At 39.5% G+C, this 23358-nt stretch overlaps 3 protein-coding genes and 1 long non-coding RNA gene across 4 annotated transcripts; all 4 read right to left on the bottom strand.

Annotated features, from left to right (window-relative positions):
* Window positions 1-2709: 2709 nt before the first annotated feature.
* LOC136852764 (uncharacterized) lies at window positions 2710-3677 on the bottom strand. Its single transcript, XR_010857250.1, has 2 exons — window positions 3306-3677; window positions 2710-2964 (listed from the first exon to the last, which is right to left on the bottom strand). It is a non-coding gene; the product is annotated as an uncharacterized lncRNA (long non-coding RNA).
* A 777-nt stretch (window positions 3678-4454) lies between these two features.
* Window positions 4455-9863, bottom strand: LOC136852763 (uncharacterized). Its single transcript, XM_067127661.1, has 3 exons — window positions 9028-9863; window positions 7858-7958; window positions 4455-4990 (listed from the first exon to the last, which is right to left on the bottom strand). Exons 1-3 carry the CDS (start codon window positions 9763-9765, stop codon window positions 4915-4917), a joined length of 915 nt encoding a protein of 304 aa, XP_066983762.1. The 5' UTR covers window positions 9766-9863; the 3' UTR covers window positions 4455-4914.
* Window positions 9864-13030: 3167 nt separating this feature from the next.
* LOC136852762 (homeobox protein 5-like) lies at window positions 13031-15285 on the bottom strand. The gene is made up of 3 exons (XM_067127660.1): window positions 14486-15285; window positions 13283-13374; window positions 13031-13175 (listed from the first exon to the last, which is right to left on the bottom strand). Exons 1-3 carry the CDS (start codon window positions 15194-15196, stop codon window positions 13088-13090), a joined length of 891 nt encoding a protein of 296 aa, XP_066983761.1. The 5' UTR covers window positions 15197-15285; the 3' UTR covers window positions 13031-13087.
* A 4098-nt stretch (window positions 15286-19383) lies between these two features.
* LOC136853185 (uncharacterized) lies at window positions 19384-23342 on the bottom strand. Its single transcript, XM_067128534.1, has 4 exons — window positions 22052-23342; window positions 21283-21480; window positions 20191-20300; window positions 19384-19984 (listed from the first exon to the last, which is right to left on the bottom strand). Exons 1-4 carry the CDS (start codon window positions 22751-22753, stop codon window positions 19903-19905), a joined length of 1092 nt encoding a protein of 363 aa, XP_066984635.1. The 5' UTR covers window positions 22754-23342; the 3' UTR covers window positions 19384-19902.
* Window positions 23343-23358: the final 16 nt, after the last annotated feature.

The raw sequence follows: 23358 nt of genomic DNA, 5'->3' as shown, positions 1-23358 counted from the left end.
TACTGTATATATATATGTGTGTGTGTGTTTGTACAAAGCTTTCAGCTTTCCTCCACCTGCTGTGGACTTGATCACCAAAATCGATTACGATAGACAACTCGGGAAACAAAGTAAAGCAGGGAACTATACCTATAAACTTACAGAAAGTAAACCTAAATCAGGTTGTTGGGCCCTTAAGCCAATTCTCAAATTGCTCGCGTCGACCTTCCAGGCGGAAGAAACCTGCTGGAGTCTTCGGCTAAAGCACCAAAAGGGTGATTTTGTTCTAAATTATAACTTTGATTTTAAATTGAATTGAGTATAGAATTTAGGCCAAAGGCCAAACACTGGGACCTATGAGGTCATTCCGCGCTGAAACGGAGATTGACAGTAAAAGTTTGAAAGGTGTAACAGGAGGAAAAACCTCGCAGTTGCACTGTGGAATATTTGTTAAGAGGGGGTGGATAGCGAGATGGAAGAATGATAATAAGAACGAAGGTACAGTAAAAGTAATGAAAAGAGGTTGCAGCTAGGGGCCAAAGGGACGCCGCAAGAACCTTCAGAAATGCCTACAGTACGCCGCATGAGGTGCACTGACAGCACTACCCAACTGCGGGGCAACACTGAAGTTAGTAAAGTGTGAGCCTTGCTTACGTCCAACATCCTAATATAAGACATTATGTTCGATCACCAATACCCGTTTGAAACGATATCAATCTACCAATAATAGCCACTAAGTTAAGTATAACCTAGTTTAACCAGATCACTGAGGAGCTGATTAACAGCTCTCCTAGGGCTGGCCCAAAGGATTAGATTTATTATTACGTGGCTAAGAACCAACTGATTACCTAGCAACGGGGCCTACAGCTTATTGTGGAATCCGAACCACATTATAGCGAGAAATAAATTTCTATCACCAGAAACAAATAATAGCCACTAATTTGATTTACCACACAAACAGTTAATCCGTCGCCAGTCCATATTTCACTTTCAGAAACAGCCAAAACCACTTCAGATTTCAAATACCAGCCATGTCGAAAAAATAAAAATTCTCACTGCGCATATTGTTACCCATTAAGTTTACACATTCATTTCCTACCCAATCTCAGACTTCTAACAACACGGCATGAATGCTCTGCTCTTCAGAGGTAGCTCTGGAATGGAATATAGAATTTAGGCCAGAGACCAGGCGCTGGGCCTTATGAGGTCATTCAGCACTGAAAGGGACATTGAGAGAGGTTTGAAAGGTGTAATAAGAGGAAAAACTCGCAGTTGCGCTATGAAACAACTGTTAGGAGAGGCTGGACAGCAAGATAAGAACAGAGGTACAGTAAAAGGAATGAAAGGGGTTGCAGCTAGGGGGCAAAGGGACGCTGCAGAGAACCTCAAGTAATGCCTGCAGTGCACCCGGTGAGGTACATTGACAGCACTACCCTCCTACTTGTGGGGGGGGGAGTAGCTCTGGCTTAAGCTGGCCTTGTGCCATGGCGGGCTCTTGCTCCTGGGCAAACCGCAGGGAGATAGCTAGGCCTACATGAAGTCATCATCCACATCATATGGAAATCCGTAAAAACAAAAGTATTGCGCAGCATATAAATTGTCAATCGAGTCCACTTCGACTGGGAAAACGCTTCAGATGAAAAGCTGTATTAACCAAAGTATTGAGCAGCATATAAATTGTAATGTGAGCAAACTTTACGAACTGGGAAAAGCACTAGCACGCGAAAAGAATGGTCAGGTTGAAGTGAAATTCTGATGAGCCACATCACGATATTAAGTTCAAAGACTGGAATGAGCTATTTCACTTATATAACTTTTATATATCTGCATATACAAGTTTATGTTCACTTGAGCGAATATACTGTATTACAATGTAGTATAATTGCCTAATGTAGCGATAATGTTGTTTGGGATGGTTACAAATTTAAAACTATGTCCGAATTTGATGAAAATTTAGCCTTACAACTATTATATGTGGTAGTCTCCTTACGTCACTGGGCTTCCAAATTATTTACCTAGAAATTTAGAATGAAATTTGCCGAAAACTTTCAATTCTTCGTTTGCTTCTTGACATGGCCAGAAAGCCAAGCTCCGAGGCACTTTCAGCCGTTCAGTGGTTAAGACAGCGAGACGAGTAGTTCGGGTGGTTGGACAGTAAGATGAAATGAAGGAAGCGGGAATGGAGTGTCCAGTAAATGATAAAAAGTGGGTGGAGCCAGGAAGGAGCGATAGGGACGCTGCAAACCACTTTAGCAATGGCTCCAGTGCTTTTAAGACTAAACTAAACTCCAAGTTCCAATATGGCTACCACAAAAATTCCCATTACCTTAAATTTCCACCTACGTGATACAAAAAACTCTTTCTATAGACTCATCCTTAAATTTCCACCTATGTAATACAAAAATACGGACTAGTTCTATAGACTCGCCCCATAGAGTCCCCCAGCAACGATTCATGTCTCCGTAACATCAATACTTTCCATAGACAACAAAAGTTCCAGCAATAAGTTTTTCGTAGTTTCGTATCCAGACAATTTTTAATTTAATGTAGGTAAAGTTTATAATAAGGGATTTTCACTGTCATTGAATTAGGATTTTCATATAAAAAACTTCAGAGCTCTTACATTGTTGGGACCAAACCTTGCCCAAACTGAAGAAAATCGAACTGAATACTAATATCCCTGAGTAACTTACTAACCCTGGGTACAGTAAGGAATAATATTAACAAGTATTCTTTATTGAAATTTATTTGCTGCTAAAATATATGCTGGGCTTTTATCTTTTCAAAAGTGGAGCATCAGCTTACACCGTTGGTATACCTAATAAGGCTAATTCTAAGTTGGCTTCAATCTCCATCGCAATGGACGAGGGATAAATAGCTGAATATCCAAACTGGTACTCAAAACGGCATCTTGAGAGTGGTTACAAAAGGCTTTAGAATTATGGCCGACTGCCGTGCGCCCAATTTATTCTTAAACCACCGGACCTGGAAGAGATTTAGAGCGTCAGAATTAGACTAATAAAATATGTAGTCACGTACCTTACGATTTTACCACCTTTTAAGTATTAGTCTCATCCGTAAAGGTTATATAAAAGAAAAATAGTTACTAATCAAAGCTAAATTAATGCTCATGAATATGACTTGTAAACCCTAAAACTAGGTCTAGGTTCTGTTTGAGCGCATGCCCCTCCCAGCCTACGATAGACCTCGGTCTATCGTAAGCTTTCGGAAGGTATCCTCCCCCACCAGGGGCGCCGCCCCTGACGGGGGAGGATTTAACATGCGAGGAACTAATCAGAGCGTCGAAACTGTAAGCTATAACTCACCTGACAGTTCAGAGGCAAAAATAATTACCAATTAGTCACGAGGAGTTGGCCCAGGCTGCGGATAGGAAATCTCCAAGATGGAATCCTGAAAAATCGATAAATGTCTAATGAATAAAAATTAATATAAGCTTTTAGGTCAATTTCTGATAATGCATGAAAGTTTGGAGAGAACTTACCAGAAAAACCGGGCATTCGAACAAACTGATAAGGAGTAAGTTATGAGAACTACACAAGTTTAAAATTAAGCTGATGCTATAAGAACTTTAAACAAATGCTTGAAGACAGTTTAAAAATATGTATAAAAAATCTTTCAAAATACTACTTTAAAATTCGAAGAAGTAAAAAACAAATGCCTATACAACTCAAGCCGAATGATTCCAGTCCACACTGAAAATAAACAAGCCTTCAAAACTATCTATGACTTACCAACACAAACTATTCTTACGCAAAACACGCCCGAATGTTCAAACTACGAGTGATGATGGTTATACGTTGTCCACCGGACTCCTGCAGTTTGACTGTTCCTCGTAGCTGAAGCAACTGTGAGGTAAGCAAAGAATCAAGAAACACCAAGGATCTTAAACACCAGAAGTCTCGTCCTTCAAAGAAAATGTACGGCATGAAATAGGAAACGCCAACGATACTAGATGTGTGAGAGAGAGAGAGAGAGAGAGAGAGATCATTTGTCAAGGAATATATGTTAAGTCAGAACTGACTGTAGGAACGTTAAGTGTAATACTATTTCAATAGTGAGAATTGTAACTTGTCATGTACACACAAAACACTGATTTGTTGTTTTACATATGCCACCATTTTAAGTACATTTTTGTTGTATGTCTATATTTCTCTCCATTCCAACCCTTTTTACCTCTTTCTCTTTCTTATTCAGCACTGACACCTCCGAATTTCTCTGTATTTTGCTTATGTTATTGCCACTCCTTTTATAAACCTTTCTTTTCGTGTATAGTTCGCCTTTCTCATCTGACTATGATATGTTATATTTAATCTCAAAATACCATCCATAGTAACATCTATTTACCATCTTATGGCCTCCATTTTGGATCACAAACTTTTCTTTGTTATTAATCACTTGAATTGAATTGAATTGATAGAATTTAGGCCAAAGGCCAACCACTGGGAATTTTTTTTTTTTTTTGGTCACTTGAAGCTTTCTCAGATAAACATTTTGAGACTTTCACCAGTCTCCGCACTTCCTCTTCTCTATCATCAACCGGTAACATTCAATAGGTAAAAATTCAGCCAGTTTTCACATCCCTGTTTCTTATTATCCACAATTTTGCACCTACATCTTCCGTCATTTCACACTTCTTTCATTTCTCCTTTCGTAAACATTCTAGAGTCTTGCTGGCACACCACACCCTTTTCTGACACTGAGTTTCACATGAAACCAGTCACTCTCCAACCTACGTATTCTAGCACACGCTCTGCTTTTATTGTAAAACATATAACTGCAATGGCAGTAGCCGGAAACTTTAAAATGTTCAAAAGGAAACAATTTCGTCTTGACCATTTATTCACAAAAATACGAAGGATTTGTAGAAACACAACGTTAACCTCACTGAATATGAGGACATGTGGGAGAGGTGCTTTACATAACTTGAGCTTCTGTGAATAATGATCTCCAAGCTTCCTTCATTGTTGTGTCGAGCACCAGTTCCACCATTCTGAAAAGTGGAAGAAGGAAATTTAATATCATTATTGTCATTATTCTATTACTTCGGTAGATGAAACCTATTCATATGGTACAAGCTCACCAAAGGGGCCATTGACTTGAAATTCAAGCTTCCAAAAATGTTACTTTCAACCTGCCACCGCAGACCCACACTGCAGCAGTAACTGATCATGATACAGAGCCGTTATTTTTTATTAAACATCGACATCTGAGAGGTTTCACTGACACTTACCGTTTCAGGACCGCTGAATGTTCCAAATAAGGTGATGTAGTGATTTTGATTACATAATGTTGAAGACAAAATTTAATATCCAGAGAAGAATTCAAAACAACTCAAGTTCCACAAGTAAAACAGACACACACACACACACACACACACACACCTATGCAAGAACATATAAAACTGCTCCACGTTTTCTAAGGAAGCCAAAAGTTTAATCTTTTTGTAATTCCAGAAAAGCGCTGAATTATTTCAGGCAACATAAGGCGTTAATCTTTCTCTCAGAAAGAAATTAAGGTTATCGTAAGTAAAAACCACAATTCACAAGTTTCATAAAGAAATGGAGTATTCTGTGTCAGAGTATGCTCATCGTGTGTTCCCATTAGTGCCTGTCTCTCTCGCTCTGAGTATGCTGAATGCATGTTTATTCTCAAACCTGTTAGCCACGGCTCGGTGGTGGGCTGTCTATATAAAATGATTTCACGGAATTGTTGAAAGTCTTTTCTCTGAAAATGTGGTGACGTGTTTTTTCTTTGCTTGCCTGGATGAGGATGGTAGTTGTACCAACATGCAGCCCATTATTGGAAAAAAATGCGCCGATGTTTCTGCGGGGTGCAAAAAGTTTTCTGGGCAGACTATAATGCCATGAAACTCTCAGCCACTAGCCCAAAAACTCAGCCACGGCCACGACTTTTAGCCACAGCCCGGTGGTGGCCTGTGTTGTTCAAAGAAACCTTAAAAGGCGCTGCCAGATGCGAAATAATGAGATCTTTTTGTCTGTCCGTAACCCTCTAAATAAGATAAAAACTACTGAGGCTAGAGGGCTGCAATTTGGTATGTTTGATGATTGGAGGGTGGATGATCAAACATACCAAATTGCAGCCCTCTAGCCTCAGTAGTTTTTATTTAAGATCAAAGGTGGATCGTGACAGATAAAAGCCATCTCATTATTTCTAGGCCACCATTACTGGAGAAGTTTCATTTTTAAAGTTTCTTTGAATTTTTAAATATCCATATTTTATTATCTACAACAATCTGATTGCACCTAAGAAACATCGGCTGATTTTTTTCCAGTTTTCTGTGGGGGAACAACTAGCATACATCCAGGTGGCAAAGAAAAACACGTCACCACATTTTCTGTCCTCCAACAGATCTTGAAATCATTTTATTAGGCTATACGGGCAAATAGTTGGTTTGTTGATCATCCATCCTACCAATCATCAAACATGCCACTAATTGGGAACAGCCCGATGAGCATTCTCGACAAGAAATTCCATTTATTTTATTAATTGTTAAAGATAGTCATGATCGATAACCTGTCTGGAACTGAGAGAAAGAAGGTAACGCCTTTATGTTGCCTAAAACTTGGGGCTTTTTGCTGTACAAAAAGATAAAACTTTTGGGCTGCAGCAAACGTCATGTTCATTATAGGTATGACCACCAAGGTGCTTTTAGATTCTACTTTGAACTGGCTGAACTGATTATTAGCTAGAATTTAGAAAACCAATTGCCAAACACTGGATCATTTTTAGGTTATTTTTATTTTCTGAAACTCATTGACATTAAAACTTTTGAAATAATTCAGCAAAAGTTCTGGAATCAAGATTAATGTTATTGGATAGTTCATTAAGCAATCAGCATATAATTATGTATAGTACAAACTTGAATATTCCGTTGCATCTGTGTGTGAAGGCACGCTGCAAAGAATGCTTGTGCTTGTTTTCCCTTCGAGGTATATATATATATATATATATATATATATTTATATATTCATTAGAAAATATATATAGTTGTATATATTCTTGTTCAGGCAATGAATGAATCTTCATCAGTCTTCCGTGTGTAATCAAAAAACAATACATCACGTATTTTATTTGGAAAATTTCATAATTGGTCCGCTTGAGTATAGGTGGTTAGAAAAAGTGATTTTTATGCCGTGTCCTCAAGATGTCGGTGGGTTCGCGTCTGCCCCAGGGCGATGAAAAATCACTAGCTCTGTTCATGATCAGTTATTGCTGCAGCGTGGGGTCTGCTGCAGTGGGAGGTTGAAACCAACATATTCTTTGGAAGCTTGAAGAATTTCAAGTCAGTGGCCCCTTTGGTTATGCTTGTTCCATGTGAATAGGTTTCATCTACTGATTTAATAATAAATAACATTCGTTCTTATTCCCAGCTTCATTCTTTATCGAAGGATTCATCTAGGTTGGGCTAGAATTGCTTCATAAAAAGGTTAATAAATCAATTGTAATATCTGCTATTGATAAGGTATATGATCTACGTGACGAGTGAACTAATATTTCTGTTAACAAGAGGATACAAAGATTGATAAAAAGAAGAAACTCTTGATGATGACACTCAAAAAAGATATGCCGTGGAAGATTGTGCCACTACCCAGGTACAAAACCATAGACCGATTAAAAGCCCGTGGTTTGTTCCCTCACTGTTGGACGCAACAATAATTTGGTTGTTCATTTTCTTCCTTCAAATGGTACCTTTAAAATTTCAATCATACATTGTTCAGTTATTTAAAAATGACTCGAACATTTCCACATGCAAATGGTCCCTTAACCAAACGGAGGCATTTGCCAGAAATAAAAGAAAAAGAAATGCGACTGTCTTGACGAAAATGTTAGTCTTACCCTTTCTCGTGAGGCTGACAGGTCGAGCGAGTCGCCAGTGATTTTTTGGCATCAAAACCCCGTCGCCGACGGCGCTTCCCTCCAGGCGGCATGATGTTGACCTGAAACACACGAATCATTTCTTCAAGCACTGATATTTTACTGAATTTACCGTAAAATTTAAACAACACGACTATAAAATACAAGTAAAAAATGCGTCGAAGTTTCTTCGGCGGAATCGAGTTTTCTGTACAGCGTATAATGCTGTATAAAGCTATCAACTACCACCGGCCAGCTCTCAATTGCTCCTCAGATGCGGTCAAGGTCCGTCGCACGCCTCCGAAAAGCGCTGCCAAACGCACGATCATAGCTAATCTTAACCTTAAATAAAACAAAATCTACTGAGGCCAGAGGGCTGCAATTTAGTATGTTTGATGACTGGAGGGTGGATGATCAACATACCGATTTGCAGCCCTCTAGCCTCAGCAGTTTTTAAGACCTGAGGACGGACAGAAAAAGTGCGGACGGGCGGACAAAGCCTTCACGATAATTTTCTTTTACAGAAAACCAAAAACTAATTTACCTGAGAGAAAAATAACACGATAACTGATTTCCACTTCCATGTTCCCGTTTGGAAATGTCATACCAACAGAATTCATAAAAAAATACAGGTCTTATAACGCCGGTATTTACAGAATCATTAAATGTTATGAAAGAGGCAGCTTCTATCATTGTATTATCTTTAGTGTACTCATACTTTTAAAATGAGAAAAGGTTGAGACGGAAAGTACCGACCCAAGGGACGTTAAGTGCCATTTCAGCACTGACCAAGGTACCTCCAATCTACATTTACAACAAGGGGCAGTTGGGAGAGAGGCTGGCACGGGTTGGACGACGACAAGTCTAAGTGCAGAGCTATTTTTTACTTAGTCTTGGAGAAAAAATTACAAATATACATTTCTCATTATTATTATTATTATTATTATTATTATTATTATTATTATTATTATTATTATTATTAGATAGGTGTAATTACCATCATTCTATAACTTTCTTGATATTTTAATTAGAACATTAATGTCTTGCCCGGGAAATTGATTTAGTTATTAAGAAAATCAATATCTTTATAGAGCAATATAAATACATAAGGTGGAATTAAAGTCCAAATAAATAACGACATTGACGTCTCACCTGGTTAACGTTATTGCTATTGACGTTCAGGTTGGCATTGTTGTTGTCTATGTTGTTATTGCTGTTGATGTTGTTGTTATTGTTGTTATTATTAACGTTGTTGTTGATGTTCAGAACGAGCGCCATAACGTTGGCGAGGAAGCTTATATAAGACATGGCGTTGCTCCCGGCGAAAACAGAGCTGGTTCCATCTCTGCTCCTGCAGGGTCGCAGTCGCCCCTGCTGGCGACGGTAGATGGCGTTGGGAGGGGCCTGTCTCTCCCGACGCTCTTTGGCCTCGGGGATCTCGGCTAAATCACTCAGCGTGGTGGGGCGTGACTCTTCTCTCTCAATGTGCTGGTCATCCCCGCCCACCGAGGAATCTCCGAGTGGAACGTCTCCGAAGCTTCCATTGACATTAGCTGTTTTTCTATCCTGGCCTTTGTCGACGATCCCGCTCGCTTCTAAGGCTGCGCCGTTAGTTTTCCCCTGCGAATCACGTGACGGCGAGGCCTCCTTGACGCTTCTAAAACGCTGCGTTATCGAATCGTCAACTGATAACGGAAGTGACTCGAGGTCTTTGTTTACCAAGTCCCACTCCACCTCGAACAGTTCAAGTAGCTCACCCATCTGTCTCTCGATCTGAGAAGCGACGTCGTTGACACTCGCCTGACGGAATGCGTCTAGAGCAATCGGAGACGTGGCAGCCCAAGTGGCTTCTACGAACAAGGCAATAACTGTCACAGACGAAATCAGCATAGCTGCACAGTCTTTATAGGACTATAGTCTACAGTCCTCTTCACCAGCAGTCCAGTCAACAACAGAACGAAGTCAGAAGAACAACTGCGGTTTTCTGTCGTCCATAAATTTCCCCCAAGAACTCACGGTGGTCTCAACAGTGTTGGACCCTTTCAGAACGAACTCCAGGGGTGATGGCGAGTTGCCAGTCTACGCTGACATCTTAACCTACTTTACCAATCTACGCGGCGCATGTTCATATGTGTGCTTGCACAGTATGGCGAGCGCGTGCGCTGTGGAATTATGTGTAAAAAAATACGCACTATTACCTCTGATTTGTTTGACATTTCCTCTGTTACCGGCTGTTTAGTGTCAGCTGTTTCTATCTACGCCGATCATATTCTTGAACGACCACTCGATTTTTTTTGTGGGAACGTACTTCATTGTCTCGCTTGTTGCCGATATAAGCAGCATTGGCAGCTGACTCTGAAACAGATGTTGCTGTCTCATCTCTCTCTCTCTCTCTCTCTCTCTCTCTCTCTCTCTCTCTCTCTCTCTCTGAAAGGAGTAATTGTGAAATCATGTTATTTTCGCCATATAATAACACGATAAACTTTTTTTACACGGGACACGTTAATCTCAGGCCTTTTAGACTACAACATACTGAAAAAATATCTGAAAGTGGCAGTGAGAACTACAGACAATAAAACCTCAAGTCTTTGTTTATTGTTGCTCCTAAGCTAAGTCAGTAAAGGAAATTAATAAAAAAAAAAGACATTTGCATGTAAATAAAATAATTAGAATGATAAAAGTACAACAATACGAAAGTACTTAAAGGCGTGTGTGTATGTGTTTGTGATTACTTATTTGTATTTCTGTTTTTCTGTGAGGGAATTCGTCTCTGGGATCAATCGAAAACCAGAAGTATTTGCCTGAGTTGACCCCTTAAAAGTCAAACATTTACCTCTAGACTCTTGGACTCACAACTTTACCCCGCAGGGGGCGGGGGAGGGGGCCGGGTAATGCCGTCAATAGGTATTACTGAAGGTTCTTTGCAGCGTCCCTTCGGCCCCTAGCTGCAACCCTTTTCATTCCTTTTACTGCACCTCCATTCGTATTCTCTTCTTACCATCTTACTTTCCACCCTCTCCTAACAATTGATTCATAGGGCAACTGCAAGGTTTTCCTGCTGTTAAACCTTTCAAAGCTTTCTCTATCAATTTGCGTTTTAGCGCTGAATGACCTCATATATGTCCCAGCACTTGGCCTTTGGCCTAAATTCTATTCTCTTTACGACTTGTAATCTAGCTAATATTCATACGGTCAAATTTCAGTTGATTTAAACCCTCTGGGTCAGATTTCTCAAGCTTTTTCGACTTGGACTGCTGAAGAATCAGCTTTTTTAGTTAAATTTTGGGAATTCAAACGATCTGGCGCAGTTTCTGGGCAATCAAACGTTTTGGTCAGGTCTCTGCGGGTTCAAGCTTTCTGATCAGGTTCAAGTCTCTGTAGAGTCAAACGCTCTGGTCAGGTTTGGGAGATTTAAATGGTTATCTTAAAAGAACTTCTTTGTCATTTGCTGGCGCTGGTGGGAAATGTTCCCAAGCCATTCAAGTATTATGTTAGTTTGTTTGTTGATTTTATATCTATTCATTTGCTATTCCCTTCCCCTGTTTTCTTTCTTTTCGTTTTCTGATTGATAAAAATTGTGGTGGAATTTAAGGAAAAAAGCATATTTCCTTTAACAAATCACGTGAACAGTTATTTAGTTTTGAACTGACTGCCGTTTCTGTAAGATTCCTGTGACACTGAGTGAGTTTTCTGATACGTCTACAATAACAATGGACTTATTTCTAGAGAATAAAAACTTCCTATGGTACTAATACCACATTGCCGTGTAACTGATTACCTCCGACTGGATGATTACATTTTGCGTTCTGTTTGCTGGGTTATTTTTGAGCTGGATTACACAAGAAGTTATATGTGGGATTTCATGGAAATTTTTACAAAAAGTGGACGTAGGGATTGGCAACTTGTGATTAGATTCTGGAAGAGATAAGAATGTGACTTTTGGGGAATGGACATTTTGATGAATAAATTGCTCAGCCACTGGTGAAGATTTGCAGTCTCAGGACATTTTTGATGTTTCTGTGGTCAGTGCTGCGATGGTTCATGAAAATGCACAATGTTTAGGCAAATGTTCTTGATTATTTAATCGGATCTTTTCTGGATAGTGACCCCCAAAGGGTTTTAACCTGGTATGTATCCACCTTTGAGGCGTGTTTAGTCTAAGGCTGTTGGGAATGACCGTATAAACATAAACAGAAGACTGTAAATATCATAAAGATAATGACCTCCAACAAATATTAGTCCTAGATAACGACCCCTAAAAACCCTTGAGGTCACTATCTAGGAAAGATCCATTTAATCTTTGCTCAGCATTCTTTTCACGATTTTATTTTCTATTCCCTGGAACTTTTCTCAGTCCCGGGCCGAAATTTCAGAACGACCAGGGGCCTCAGAGAGAACCCAGAATATGAAATGGGTCTATGGGTCTGCCCTAGTCATTCTCTCTTTTCGTTTTTGTAGGTTACTGTCCCCGTCAGCCACGCAAACTAACCAACTCAGTATTATCTCAAGTTCAAGCATAAACTATTCCATCCCTTCCAGTTGAGGTCATTTTCTTGAATTGAAGTGAATATAGAGTTTAGGCCAAAGGCCAAGCACTGGGACCAATGAGGTCATTCAGCGCCGAAAGGGAAATTGAAAGTAAAAAGGTTTGAGAGGTGTAACAGGAGGAAAACCTCGCAGTTGCACTATGAACCATTGTCAGGAGAGGGTTGGAAAGTAAGAGGGAAGAAAGAGAATATGAACGGAGGTACAGTAAAAGGAACGAAATGGGCTGCAGCTAGGGGTCGAAGGCACGCTGCAAAGAACCTTAAGTAATGCCTACAGTACACGGCATGGGGTGCACTGACGGCACTAACCCCCTACGGAGGTAATTCTCTCGAAGTAGCATTCATTTTTCTTCAACCGTTGCTTTTGCAAATATGGAGTCCTCCAAATATAAGGGGTTAGCAGTTTTAAACATAAATTTTCATTCAATAAATAGTGTTAAAAGTCAACAGATAGTGAAGGACAAGAATAACATTTAATAAATGACGAAGGAAGAAATAAAAATGTCAAGATAATTAATGAACAATGTCACCTTTAATGGAGTAGGTGTTCAACACAAGAGACCAAATGCCACCTGGAAAATCACTCAGAAGCTCTGACTTCTCTGGCTGCGTTCTGGCAACTATCCCTGGAAAGTACTGGAAGCTGAGACTCAATCTTGTATGCGTCAGTGATGAGTCTTTATCTTGCGAAGATATGTCGGTCCTTCCGTCAGCGCCTTCGTCAGGACATCGGTGGCATCTGAGAGGTGTCTGCTGTCGAGGGTGACAAGTAAAGTGTTAGAAACCTTTTTTTATAACTCTCTCCCATAAATATTTCAATTATATTTCTCAATAATTAACCTAAAAGGTAACTTTTATACCTTGCTGGTCCCCTACACTGGTATGCACTGTGGGATCTCTTTGAATCCTCAGAGTTTCGTCTTTTTCGACGTCCTGGTGGCATGATATTGATCTGGAAAAGAAAAAATATAAAAATTTTTATTTTTGTAAAAGAAAAAGTTAAGTTTTGTTTTTTTGTCCGCCCTCAGATCTTAAAAACTACTGAGGTTAGAGGGCTGCAAATTGCTATGTTGATCATCCACCCTCCACTCACCAATCATACCAAATTGCAGCCCTCTAGCCTTGGTAGTTCTTATTTTATTTAAAGTTAAGTTAGCCATAAATCGTGCTTCCGGCAACGATATAGGATAGGTCACCACCGGGCAGTGGTAAAAGTTTCATAGGCCGCGGCTCATACAGCATTATACCGAGACCACCGAAAGATAGATCTATTTTCGGTGGCCTTGATTATAAGCTGTAGCGGCTGTACAGAAAATTCGATTGCGCCGAAGAAACTTACTTGTTTGTTATTGTAGCTGAAAATGATTTTGAACGGGGAGAAAGTCAGACATGCCCGAATTCCTATTCCTATAATGTCTGGAATTATTCAAGGAATGCTGATGAATAGCTTTAACTACAAATGTATAATGTGAAAAGGCCTCTGGAATAGTCAATCCCAGTCTAAATTATTCCGGACTTTGAAGATACATCGTAAAGTAAAGCAAAATAAAAAAAAATTTTGATGCCTAAGGAACCAATAGACCTAACTTCTAAAAACACGATAATGGAAGCCAGGAATATCGAAGCAAAAAGAGAATTATTAAACTCTGCAATGGAGGGGGAGGGATAGTCAACGAACAGAGGATTTTTAATGTAAACTGGAGTAGGGCAAGTGTCAGAGTCAACGAGACAGTGTCCAAAATAATACCTGCAGAAAAGGACAGCAGCAGTTCAATAAGACAAAACAAAGCTACAAAATATTATCAGAACAAAAATTTTAAGGTCTAGCAATCTGAACCATGTCACTATATCAAAATAGGACCGTTGAATTTTTATGTAATTATGTATGTATGTACATGTATGTATGTATGTATGTATGTATGTATGTATGTATGTATGTATGTATGTATGTATGTATTGCATCTTGGACGCATGACATACAGGTATGAAGGCGTATAATAACGTATAACTGATATGATGTCAGAAAATATGAAATGATAAATATAATAAATAAGTCACGATACCTGATTGGCGTTGTTGGCATTGAGATTCGTATTGACGTTGTTGTTTTGCACGTTGTTATTATTATTATTGTTATTGTTGTTGTTGTTGTTATTGATGTTGTTGTTGATGTTGAGAATAAGGGCGCTCACCGTCACCAGGAAGCTCATGTAGTTGAGAGCGTTCGCCCCGGAGAAGACTGAAGCGGATCCTGTCCCCATACACCTGCGCGGTTCCTTCTTCCTCAAGAATAAGTTCTCTGGGGCAGATCTTCTCCTGACGGGGGAGGCTTCTTGGGCGTGAAATTCCGTAGACTTTCTCCCTCCTCTTCTTCTTCTCTTTCTACTTCGGTCCTTCGAGCCGACGTCTCCGGACGAGGAAGCGGCGGAGAACTGAGATGGCGACTCGCTTTTCGTAACGTTATGAAAAGCTCTCCACTTATTCTCGTTATCTGCATACCGCTGCATTTTACTATAAGTTTTAGGAACCATGATATTTTCAGGGTTGTATTCATCGTTGATTTTCCAAGGGGAGTGATCGCTGTTGGCCACTTTATCCGGAACACTCAGACTTTCTTCAAAACCCGTCCAGTTTTCAGAAAACGCTTCCAAGAGCTTTTCCATCTCATATTTCATAAGGGTTTCCACACCGACATCTTTCAATATCACAGTTTTGCTGCATACGGGAACTACAAACGACAAAGATGAATAAATGCACAATATTATCCTCATCATACCTTCAAGTCACAATAGTAACGGTAACTTATATCACTGGCACATTTCTTTGATTTTAAGCAATGAATTATAGAGGTAACACTGCCGTCTTTCCAATGATCTCAACAGTTTCTGGGTCTTTAAACCTCTCGACGACATGCGTTTGGTTCGGTCAGAACCGCCAGAGGGCCGAGGTGTCTTGCCCTACATACGTCACGAGTGGTAGAACGTATCCGAAAAACCCGCGATACGTAACAAATTAAAACAAGTGATAAATGCGCCGAAGTTTCTCCGGCGCAATCGATTTTTCCGTACAGCGTATAATCAAGGCAACCGAGAATAGATCTATCTTTCGGTGGTCTTGGTATAATGCTGTATGAGCCGCGGCCCATGAAACTTTAAACACGGCTCGGTGGTGGCCTGGCCTATATCGTTGCCAGACGCACGATTATGGCTAGCTTTAACCTAAAATCAACTAAAAATTACTAAGGTATAGAGGGCTGCAATTTGGTATGTTTGATGATTGGAGGGTGGATGATCAACATACCAGTTTGCAGCCTTCTAGCCTCAGTAGTTTTTAAGACCTGAGGGCGGACAGAAAAAGTGCGGACAGACAGACAAAGCCGGAACAATAATTTTCTTTTACGGAAAACTAAAAACAAATTATCGAAATATTATGCTCTGTGATCATAATAAGAAATACTTTATTCAGCACTAATCTCTAAAGAAGAAAGAAAGGGAAAATTACATCACAAACGCGTCGACTATTTTGAATCACTTTAATGGCGCCGCTACAAAGGCACAGCCTCCACCATCCGGCGGAGTCTGAAATTGAATGACAAGTTCTCTTTCCAGAAATGTGACCTTAGAATTTTAGTAATGTCCACCATTATAAGAGGGAGAGGAGTCAGAATAATACGACCCACCAACATGTGGCAAACATGACAAAAATAAATAAATAAATAAATAAAACTTGTGATTATGGTTATTTTAAAGGTAAATAATGGATCGACCACACATGTGCAATTATAAACTTTGTTCTCTTTAGCCGTGTTAGTTTTCTGTAAAGGAAAACTATTCAGATGACTATTTGTCTGTCCGTCCACACTTTTTCTGTCCGCCCTCAGCTCTTAAAGACTACTGAGGCTAGAGGGCTACAAATTGGTATGTTGGTCATCCGCCCTCCAATCATCAAACATACCAAATTGGAGCCCTCTAGCGTCATTAGTTTTTATTTTATTTAAATTAGAGTTATCCATGATCGTGCGTCTGACAACGATATAGGACAGGCCAGCACCGGGCAGTGGCTGAAGGTTTCATGGGCTGCGGCTCATACAGCATTAAACGCTGTACAGAAAATAGCATTGTTTACTTGTTTTCCAGTTCATTTCAAAATTTCTGTTGGAATATAAATGTGTTAAATATAAGAATTATTTGTGATTTGGCAATAGAACTAACGTATCCTCTTATGGATGCAGATTTGAGTCTAAATTTCTGAGATTCAAAAGAAAAAAAAAAAAATCAGAAGTCAGTGCCACGAGAATCTTTGACCCTGTTGAATCAGGATGAAACCTCCGTGTAACATCCTTCCTGAGAATCACGGGTGATTATAGAACCTTCACGAGAAACAAATCCAAGTGAAATGTGTACTGGGTAACTGATAATGAATTAGCAATGGTGGTTTTGGACGTTCTTTGTTAAAAATTGTGGATTATTACAAACGCTTTGCAGGCTTCGAAAGCTAAAGAATAAAATGGGGGATAGTAATTTCTCGCTCACCCTCCATTTGGTCCATATTTTAACACACGTACATATGCAAATAAGCCCATGAGCATTTGCGTAGGTAACTAATGCAGCGTAAACACACCAAAATCAAAATATGTACAGTGAAATCTTAAATGCCCCGTAGGCGGTTAGTGCCATCATTGCACCTCATGCGGTGCACTGTAGGCAATACTTAGGGTTCTTTGCAGCGTTCCTTCTGCCCCTTGCTGCAACCTTTTCGTTCCTTGTACTGTACCTCCTTTCATTTTCCCTTTCTTCGATCTTACGTTCCACCTTTTCCTAACAATTGATTCATAGTGCAACTGCTTTGAGGTTTTCCTCCTGTTACACCTTTCAAATATTTTACTGTCAATTTCCGTTTCAGCGCTGAATGACCTCAAAGGTCCCCAGTGCTTGGCCTTTGGCCCTAAATTAAATATTCATTTCAGTTCAGTTGACGGCAACGAAACGAACGTTAGAAAATTAAGGAATCTGAAAAAATTCAAAGTATGCTGTCCATATGCCCATCAAACATTTCCCTTCGGCTAGACTCATATCACAGACTCCCGAGCATTCCCTGAGAAGTTCCATTAATCAGAGCCCCAGTTAAGACCATCCAGAGTCATCCATACAGCAAAAACGGCAGATGTGACTGAATGGTGTCTGATCTTCGTGTCAAAGAACCCGGGAAATGCTCATTCGCGCTTTTTATCTTATTTTTTTGACGAGGAACGTCTCCAGAACTAATGGGGCTCGCTAATTTTTACGTGCACTCTGCCGTGGTTATTACACGGCTTCATAACCTGATCCATTACTGATGTAGGACTGATCGCGGGGTTATTATTATTATTATTATTGTTATTATTACTATTATTATTATTATTTCGGTAGATGAAACCTATTCATATGGAACAAGAACACCTAAGGGGCCATTGACTTGAAATTGAAGCTTCCTAAGAATGTTAGTTTCAACCTCCCACCGCAGACCCCCTCCAACACTGCAGCAGTAACTGATCATGATACAGAGCCAGTGATTTCATTCATCGCCCTGGGCAAGGCGCGAACTCGCGACATCTGATCGGCATGTCACGACACTAGTCACTATATCAGTGGACCAGTTAGGATTGTAGGATGTCTCTGGTCTTTTACTACTTATTATTATTATCATTATTATTAAGAGAGATTCTGGAATCTAAATTATAACCTCATTGTGTTTGTGATTTTCCACTCCGGATTTTTCCTTAAAGACTAAGGTCACCCACCCACCCACGCGACAACCTCTCAACACTCCCCCCCACCTCAACCTCGCCCCTGTCCCCGACCAAAATCAATGAAAAAAAAATTTTTGCAGATTGCACTCTTGGTGCTCCAAATCGTCTTCATCCTTCCCAAATTGCGAGTGCATAATATAGGTTGAATCGAAAGTAGTTGGACAGTAGGTGGAATAGGGTTTGTGTTATGTTTATTAAAACTGTGGGGTTTGTGTTATATCAAATTTTATAACTAAATTTATTTAAATTTAATATTTTTTTCTTTTCAGATAACCATAATGGCAATTAATTTAAATACTGATGCAAAAAAATGTTATCATATACTGTCCACCTACTATTGGTTTACACTAATATATATATATATATATATATATATATATATATATATATATATTTATTCATACACTCATATTTATTCAATCTCCATTCGAATAAGCAAAGATGGTTAGCAACATGCAAGTAGCAGAACTTGTGGGAGACTGACCCATATCTGCCATTGAAATTCTATGATCAGTGAATTCAAAAGGTATGAAAAATTGCAGAAGAAGAAAGACGTCAAGAAATAATCTTTTTTTTAGTCACACGCCATTCTTTCCCTAATTCCGAACGATGACAGGTTCTTTTCGCATAGGTACCGTTGTCCATACAAGGAATTGTATAGATATTCAGTATCATCGTGGAAAGAATTGACGCCTTCGTTGTATTCAACGAGCAACTCTTCTGCCTCGTGTGGTGACAATACGACCTCCTTTTGGGGGATTCTATATACCAACTGCGATGTCTTACTGACGATGAAACTTACCCTGAATTGTTATCATTATTTTTTTAAAAATGGACTCCAAACACTATTGGTTATTATTTTTTCCCGGTCTAAATGCGTTGGGTTGCAATTATCACCATTAATTATTTACTAAATACAGATGGAGGAAATAAATAAATAATGCGATTAGTAAACAAAAGTATATATCTCCCCTTAGATGATAATTGTCATGCTAATTTTTCTTCCATTTGGGGAGAGAGAGAGAGAGAGAGAGAGAGAGAGATTCAAGTTTTCTGATGTTGTAGCCTAATATTTAACTAATATTCTTAAGTTCCCAGTTTCTTCCGACAAACAGTATTTTAGGTTTCCAATACAGAGGAATAATTTCACAGGTTTTAGAATAATCAAAGTTATTTTGCTTGGCTTACAATTTATTTTATAAGACCTAGGTTTGCTAGTGAGAAATTCTTTCATATTGCTTTCTCAATATCTAGTTGAAAATATACGGTACAAACCGAATCCAATGCACAACAAGTATCTTCTATAATAATAAAATCAGAGTGGATCTTGTCTGTCCGCCCCGGGTGGGGGCTGAGTAGGTAGGGGATCGGTAGGGCAGGGGAGACATGACAGGCAGGACCTAGTTCCAGCACAGCGTAGCGCATGCGATCAACCTCGTTTACAATAAAATTCAAGCATGTCTGTCAAGTATTTGGTGTTTATATGCAATTGTCTTTGCTTCCATATAAAAAAAATGTGCTTGTATTTAATTTTTTACCATTTCCATTTTAACACACAAGATCGTAAAGCGATTTCCTTTCATATCTCAATCAGTAACAAATTTTACTGAGAAATACTGGTCTTCTAACAATGACAAAAATATCTTATAAGCGTCGACCAAGGCAATAAATCTTATCTTTCGGATCTTGGACTCAAACGAGGTGGCATCTCGCAAGCAAGAAGAAGCACTCCGAGGAACTTGCAAAAGGTGATGCCACTAGGTCCGACAAATACCTGTAAGTGAGAAAAACCTTAGTTTATCACATTTAGTACAGAGTTTAGTTTAGCTTAGGTATGAATAAATAAACACAATAACATAAAAGCTTCAATTAACTAAATCAACAACATGAAACAGTTACGAGCAGAGGCACAGTTGACATAAAGTTGACGTAAACACGAGAACATTTCGAAAGAAACAGCTGCACCATAACTTTCCTAACCTCAGAACCTGAGAGAGAACGGCAGAAACTCCATCTCCTCTTCTCGAATACTTCAGCAGGACCTCGCAATAGTGCTTCCATCCGCATTCTCCGCCATTGGCCGTTGTTCCCTGCGTGGACGAATGACCCAGAGTTTGAACGTGAGTAAACTGCGGTCTTTACGCATACATTCCTTTATATTATTCGCAGTGGCGGACTGAGTCTAAAAACTGTGGTTGCCAGTTGACAAAAGGGGTCCCCACTCCAACTCTCAGCCACAATATCTCTCTCTCTCTCTCTCTCTCTCTCTCTCTCTCTCTCTCTCTATACATATATATATATATATATATATATATATATATATATATATATATAATATATATATATAATCCTACATTTGGAAAGGAATTTGTTAAGTAATGAAATTTTCAATGGTCTTATGTGTAAGGGGCCCACTTGCCATTGGGGAAGCTGGCAACCTGGCCAGTCATTCACTGATTATTCATGTCAGAGGTCGTTTCAAGAGAAAAATTGGACACGAGTTGATTTTGGGTTATGGTACATCTCGAGAAGAAAGTCAAGATTTAAGTGAGTAGAATAGATTATACAATTTAGGCCAAAGGCTAAGCACTGGGACTAATGAGGTCATTCACCGCTGAAACGGAAATTGACAGTCAGTAAGGTCTGAAAGGTTTAACAGGAGGAAAACCTCGCAGTTGCACTAGGAAACAATTGTTAGGAGAGGGTGGAAAGTCAGATAGAAGAAAGAGAATATAAACGGAGGTACAGTAAAAGAAATGAGAGAGGTTGCAGCTAGGGGTTGAAGGGACGCTGCAAAGAACCTAATGTATTGCACTATCCCACTACGGGGCTTTGCACCAACTAGCCAACACTGCATGAATCGTTAAGTCCTCCACATTTCTCTTAGACAAACTTGGGTAAATTAGAATTTTCACTAAGGCAGAAAGCCAAGCTGGCTACCTGGTACAATATTTGACAACCAAGAAGTTAGAATATGCCAAAAAACGCGCGTGCATGACACTGCCTCTAGTTCCTATGACAGAATCTGTGAACCTGTCAGTAAGCTGAATAACGAGTGGAGTAATAGGCTACCTCAGTCCAAGCGTTAAACGCCTCGAGAAGAGGGAAGACCATATCCGAGACCATACAGGTTGCCATGGTGGACTGTTTGGGAACGCTTGCATCTTGATTCACGCCCTTTGTAAGACTTTCAGATTGAGACGAAGGCATCATTTGCAAAATCCAGTCGGCAATGAAGCGTCTTTTCCTTCCTGGAGGAAAAATGACAACCTGTAAAAAAAAGAATATATATATATATATATATATATATATATATATATATATATATATATATACTGTATGTATGTATGTATGTATACACATATGGTATGTATATATGTAAATGTATAAATACGCGTACATTATAGGTCAAACTTCGAGTACAGACACATTTATGAAATCTAACTCATAATTTTTCTTAATTGATAAACTAACAAAATCCTGGATAATGCAAAACAAAACTCCACTACTAAGCTTATCATACTTAGTACTGTAACAAATAATTAAAAGCATCTATAAAAGAATGTCTATACTATTGTATATCTTCAACCAAAGATATTAATTTCATGTTTATCAGAGCTATGAACATCGAGTTAATAATGACAAGCCGATACCATAATTTCCATCTGATTTAAAAGTATATGGTTCTTCATATGCAACATCAAGACACATTTAAATTATCTGGTTGATAGGTCACATCACTTATTCATATGATGATATTCTTTAAGATTATAAGTCATATAAAGAAAAACATTACAGATTACATTATCAACATGGTCTGAGGCACTATAGGCCTACGTACCTGATTAGCATTTTGAGTGTTGGTGTTGGCGTTCACGTTGTTATTGGACAGATCGTTGTTGTTATTGAGGTTATTGTTGTTGTTATTATTGTTGATGTTGTTGTTGACGTTGAGTATGAGCGTGATGACGCCGGTTACGAAGGTGAGGTAGTTGAAAGTGTTGAAGCCCGCCAGCATGCCGTTGACGTCGGCGCATTTTCTCTTCTTCTTGCCTCCCGGCATGTAGATGACGGGGACTTTGGCGCCATCTCGGACATGGCGCGCGCGAGCATACTCGTTATCTTCTCTCGAGCCATTATGAACCGAGTCTACGTCATGATGATACTCCTCAGAGTTCCCTATATCTTCCTCACTTCTAACAGTCACGTCTCTTGCATCTTGACTGCCATGAAAACAATCGCTTACATCCTCCTTTCCATACCGGAAGCCTTGGGTTTCACCAGACAAAGGCTCTTTCGCAGACAATAAATCCTCTTTCAAGATAACGTCTCCAACATCGGTGATGTTCCCCGTCTCGGTGAGGAACCGCCAGTCCCTCAAGAACAGTTTCAGCATCACTTCAAAATCAAAGCCGAGTTGCTGGAGGTCCTGGTCGTTCAACGAGGTCGCAGAAGTGACGCCAACGGAACTGATTTCATGATGAAAACGGGACGTCAGTAAATAAACGATAGCAGGGAAAAGTCTCATACTTGAAAAGTGCATTTCCGAAAAGCAATTGGTAGCCAACGTTCAGTTAAATTAGCGTCTTTTTGTTCATCTTGATGTTCAAATTCACTTATGCTTAAAAGGGGTTTGGTAATTTTCTTTCACAAATATTTTTTCTTAAAGGGGTTCTCACATTTTCTTTTTGAGGGGAGTGGTTTGCCGTGTGGGGCCGACACTTGTTTTACTGTTTAAAATTACGTTGTGATAAAGTTTGCCTTTAAGAAAACCCTTCACTTCGCAATAATTCAACAAAAATTTGCCTTTGGATGTAACTTCCCAACAAGACTAAAATTTTCGGCGGTCAAGAACGAAGCTGCAAGTAAGACAAGGGGGCGTGGACGAACCCAGATAAGTAAGCTTCAAAAGGAGCACAAAGTAGGCGGAGCCAGGAACAGCCTTATCTAGGGAGGCGTGTCTTAGGCAACACTACTCAAAGGTATACGTTTAAAGAAGTTGATGACCATATTACAACCTATAAGTCGAGAGGTGCTTCGGCATAAGGAAGCGCGACCAACACTAACAGTTATTTTGAACTTTGAGGCGAATGGGGTTTGAGGAGGAGTGACCCAATTCAATTCTCGGCGCGAAGAGGTGTCGCGGTG

The sequence above is a fragment of the Macrobrachium rosenbergii genome, chromosome 26 (assembly GCF_040412425.1).
Source record: "Macrobrachium rosenbergii isolate ZJJX-2024 chromosome 26, ASM4041242v1, whole genome shotgun sequence".
Taxonomy (NCBI): domain Eukaryota; kingdom Metazoa; phylum Arthropoda; class Malacostraca; order Decapoda; family Palaemonidae; genus Macrobrachium; species Macrobrachium rosenbergii.
The sequence above is the reverse complement of the archived record's forward strand: the minus strand, read 5'-3'. Positions and strand labels throughout refer to the sequence as shown.

What these genes read in the sequence shown, in the direction of transcription:
- LOC136853185 (XM_067128534.1), bottom strand. Translation starts at nt 22,753, where the DNA reads ATGCACTTTTCAAGTATGAGACTTTTCCCTGCTATCGTTTATTTACTG. An exon ending in CGTTTAACGCTTGGACTGAG is followed by an intron (nt 20,301 to 21,282) that starts GTAGCCTATTAC and finishes TCGTCCACGCAG; the next exon opens with GGAACAACGGCCAATGGCGG. An exon ending in GTTCTCTCTCAGGTTCTGAG is followed by an intron (nt 19,985 to 20,190) that starts GTTAGGAAAGTT and finishes TCTCACTTACAG; the next exon opens with GTATTTGTCGGACCTAGTGG.
- LOC136852762 (XM_067127660.1), bottom strand. Translation starts at nt 15,196, where the DNA reads ATGATGAGGATAATATTGTGCATTTATTCATCTTTGTCGTTTGTAGTT. An exon ending in ATGCCAACAACGCCAATCAG is followed by an intron (nt 13,375 to 14,485) that starts GTATCGTGACTT and finishes TTTCTTTTCCAG; the next exon opens with ATCAATATCATGCCACCAGG. An exon ending in CAGTGTAGGGGACCAGCAAG is followed by an intron (nt 13,176 to 13,282) that starts GTATAAAAGTTA and finishes CACCCTCGACAG; the next exon opens with CAGACACCTCTCAGATGCCA.
- LOC136852763 (XM_067127661.1), bottom strand. Translation starts at nt 9,765, where the DNA reads ATGCTGATTTCGTCTGTGACAGTTATTGCCTTGTTCGTAGAAGCCACT. An exon ending in ATAGCAATAACGTTAACCAG is followed by an intron (nt 7,959 to 9,027) that starts GTGAGACGTCAA and finishes CGTGTGTTTCAG; the next exon opens with GTCAACATCATGCCGCCTGG. An exon ending in TGTCAGCCTCACGAGAAAGG is followed by an intron (nt 4,991 to 7,857) that starts GTAAGACTAACA and finishes TCCACTTTTCAG; the next exon opens with AATGGTGGAACTGGTGCTCG.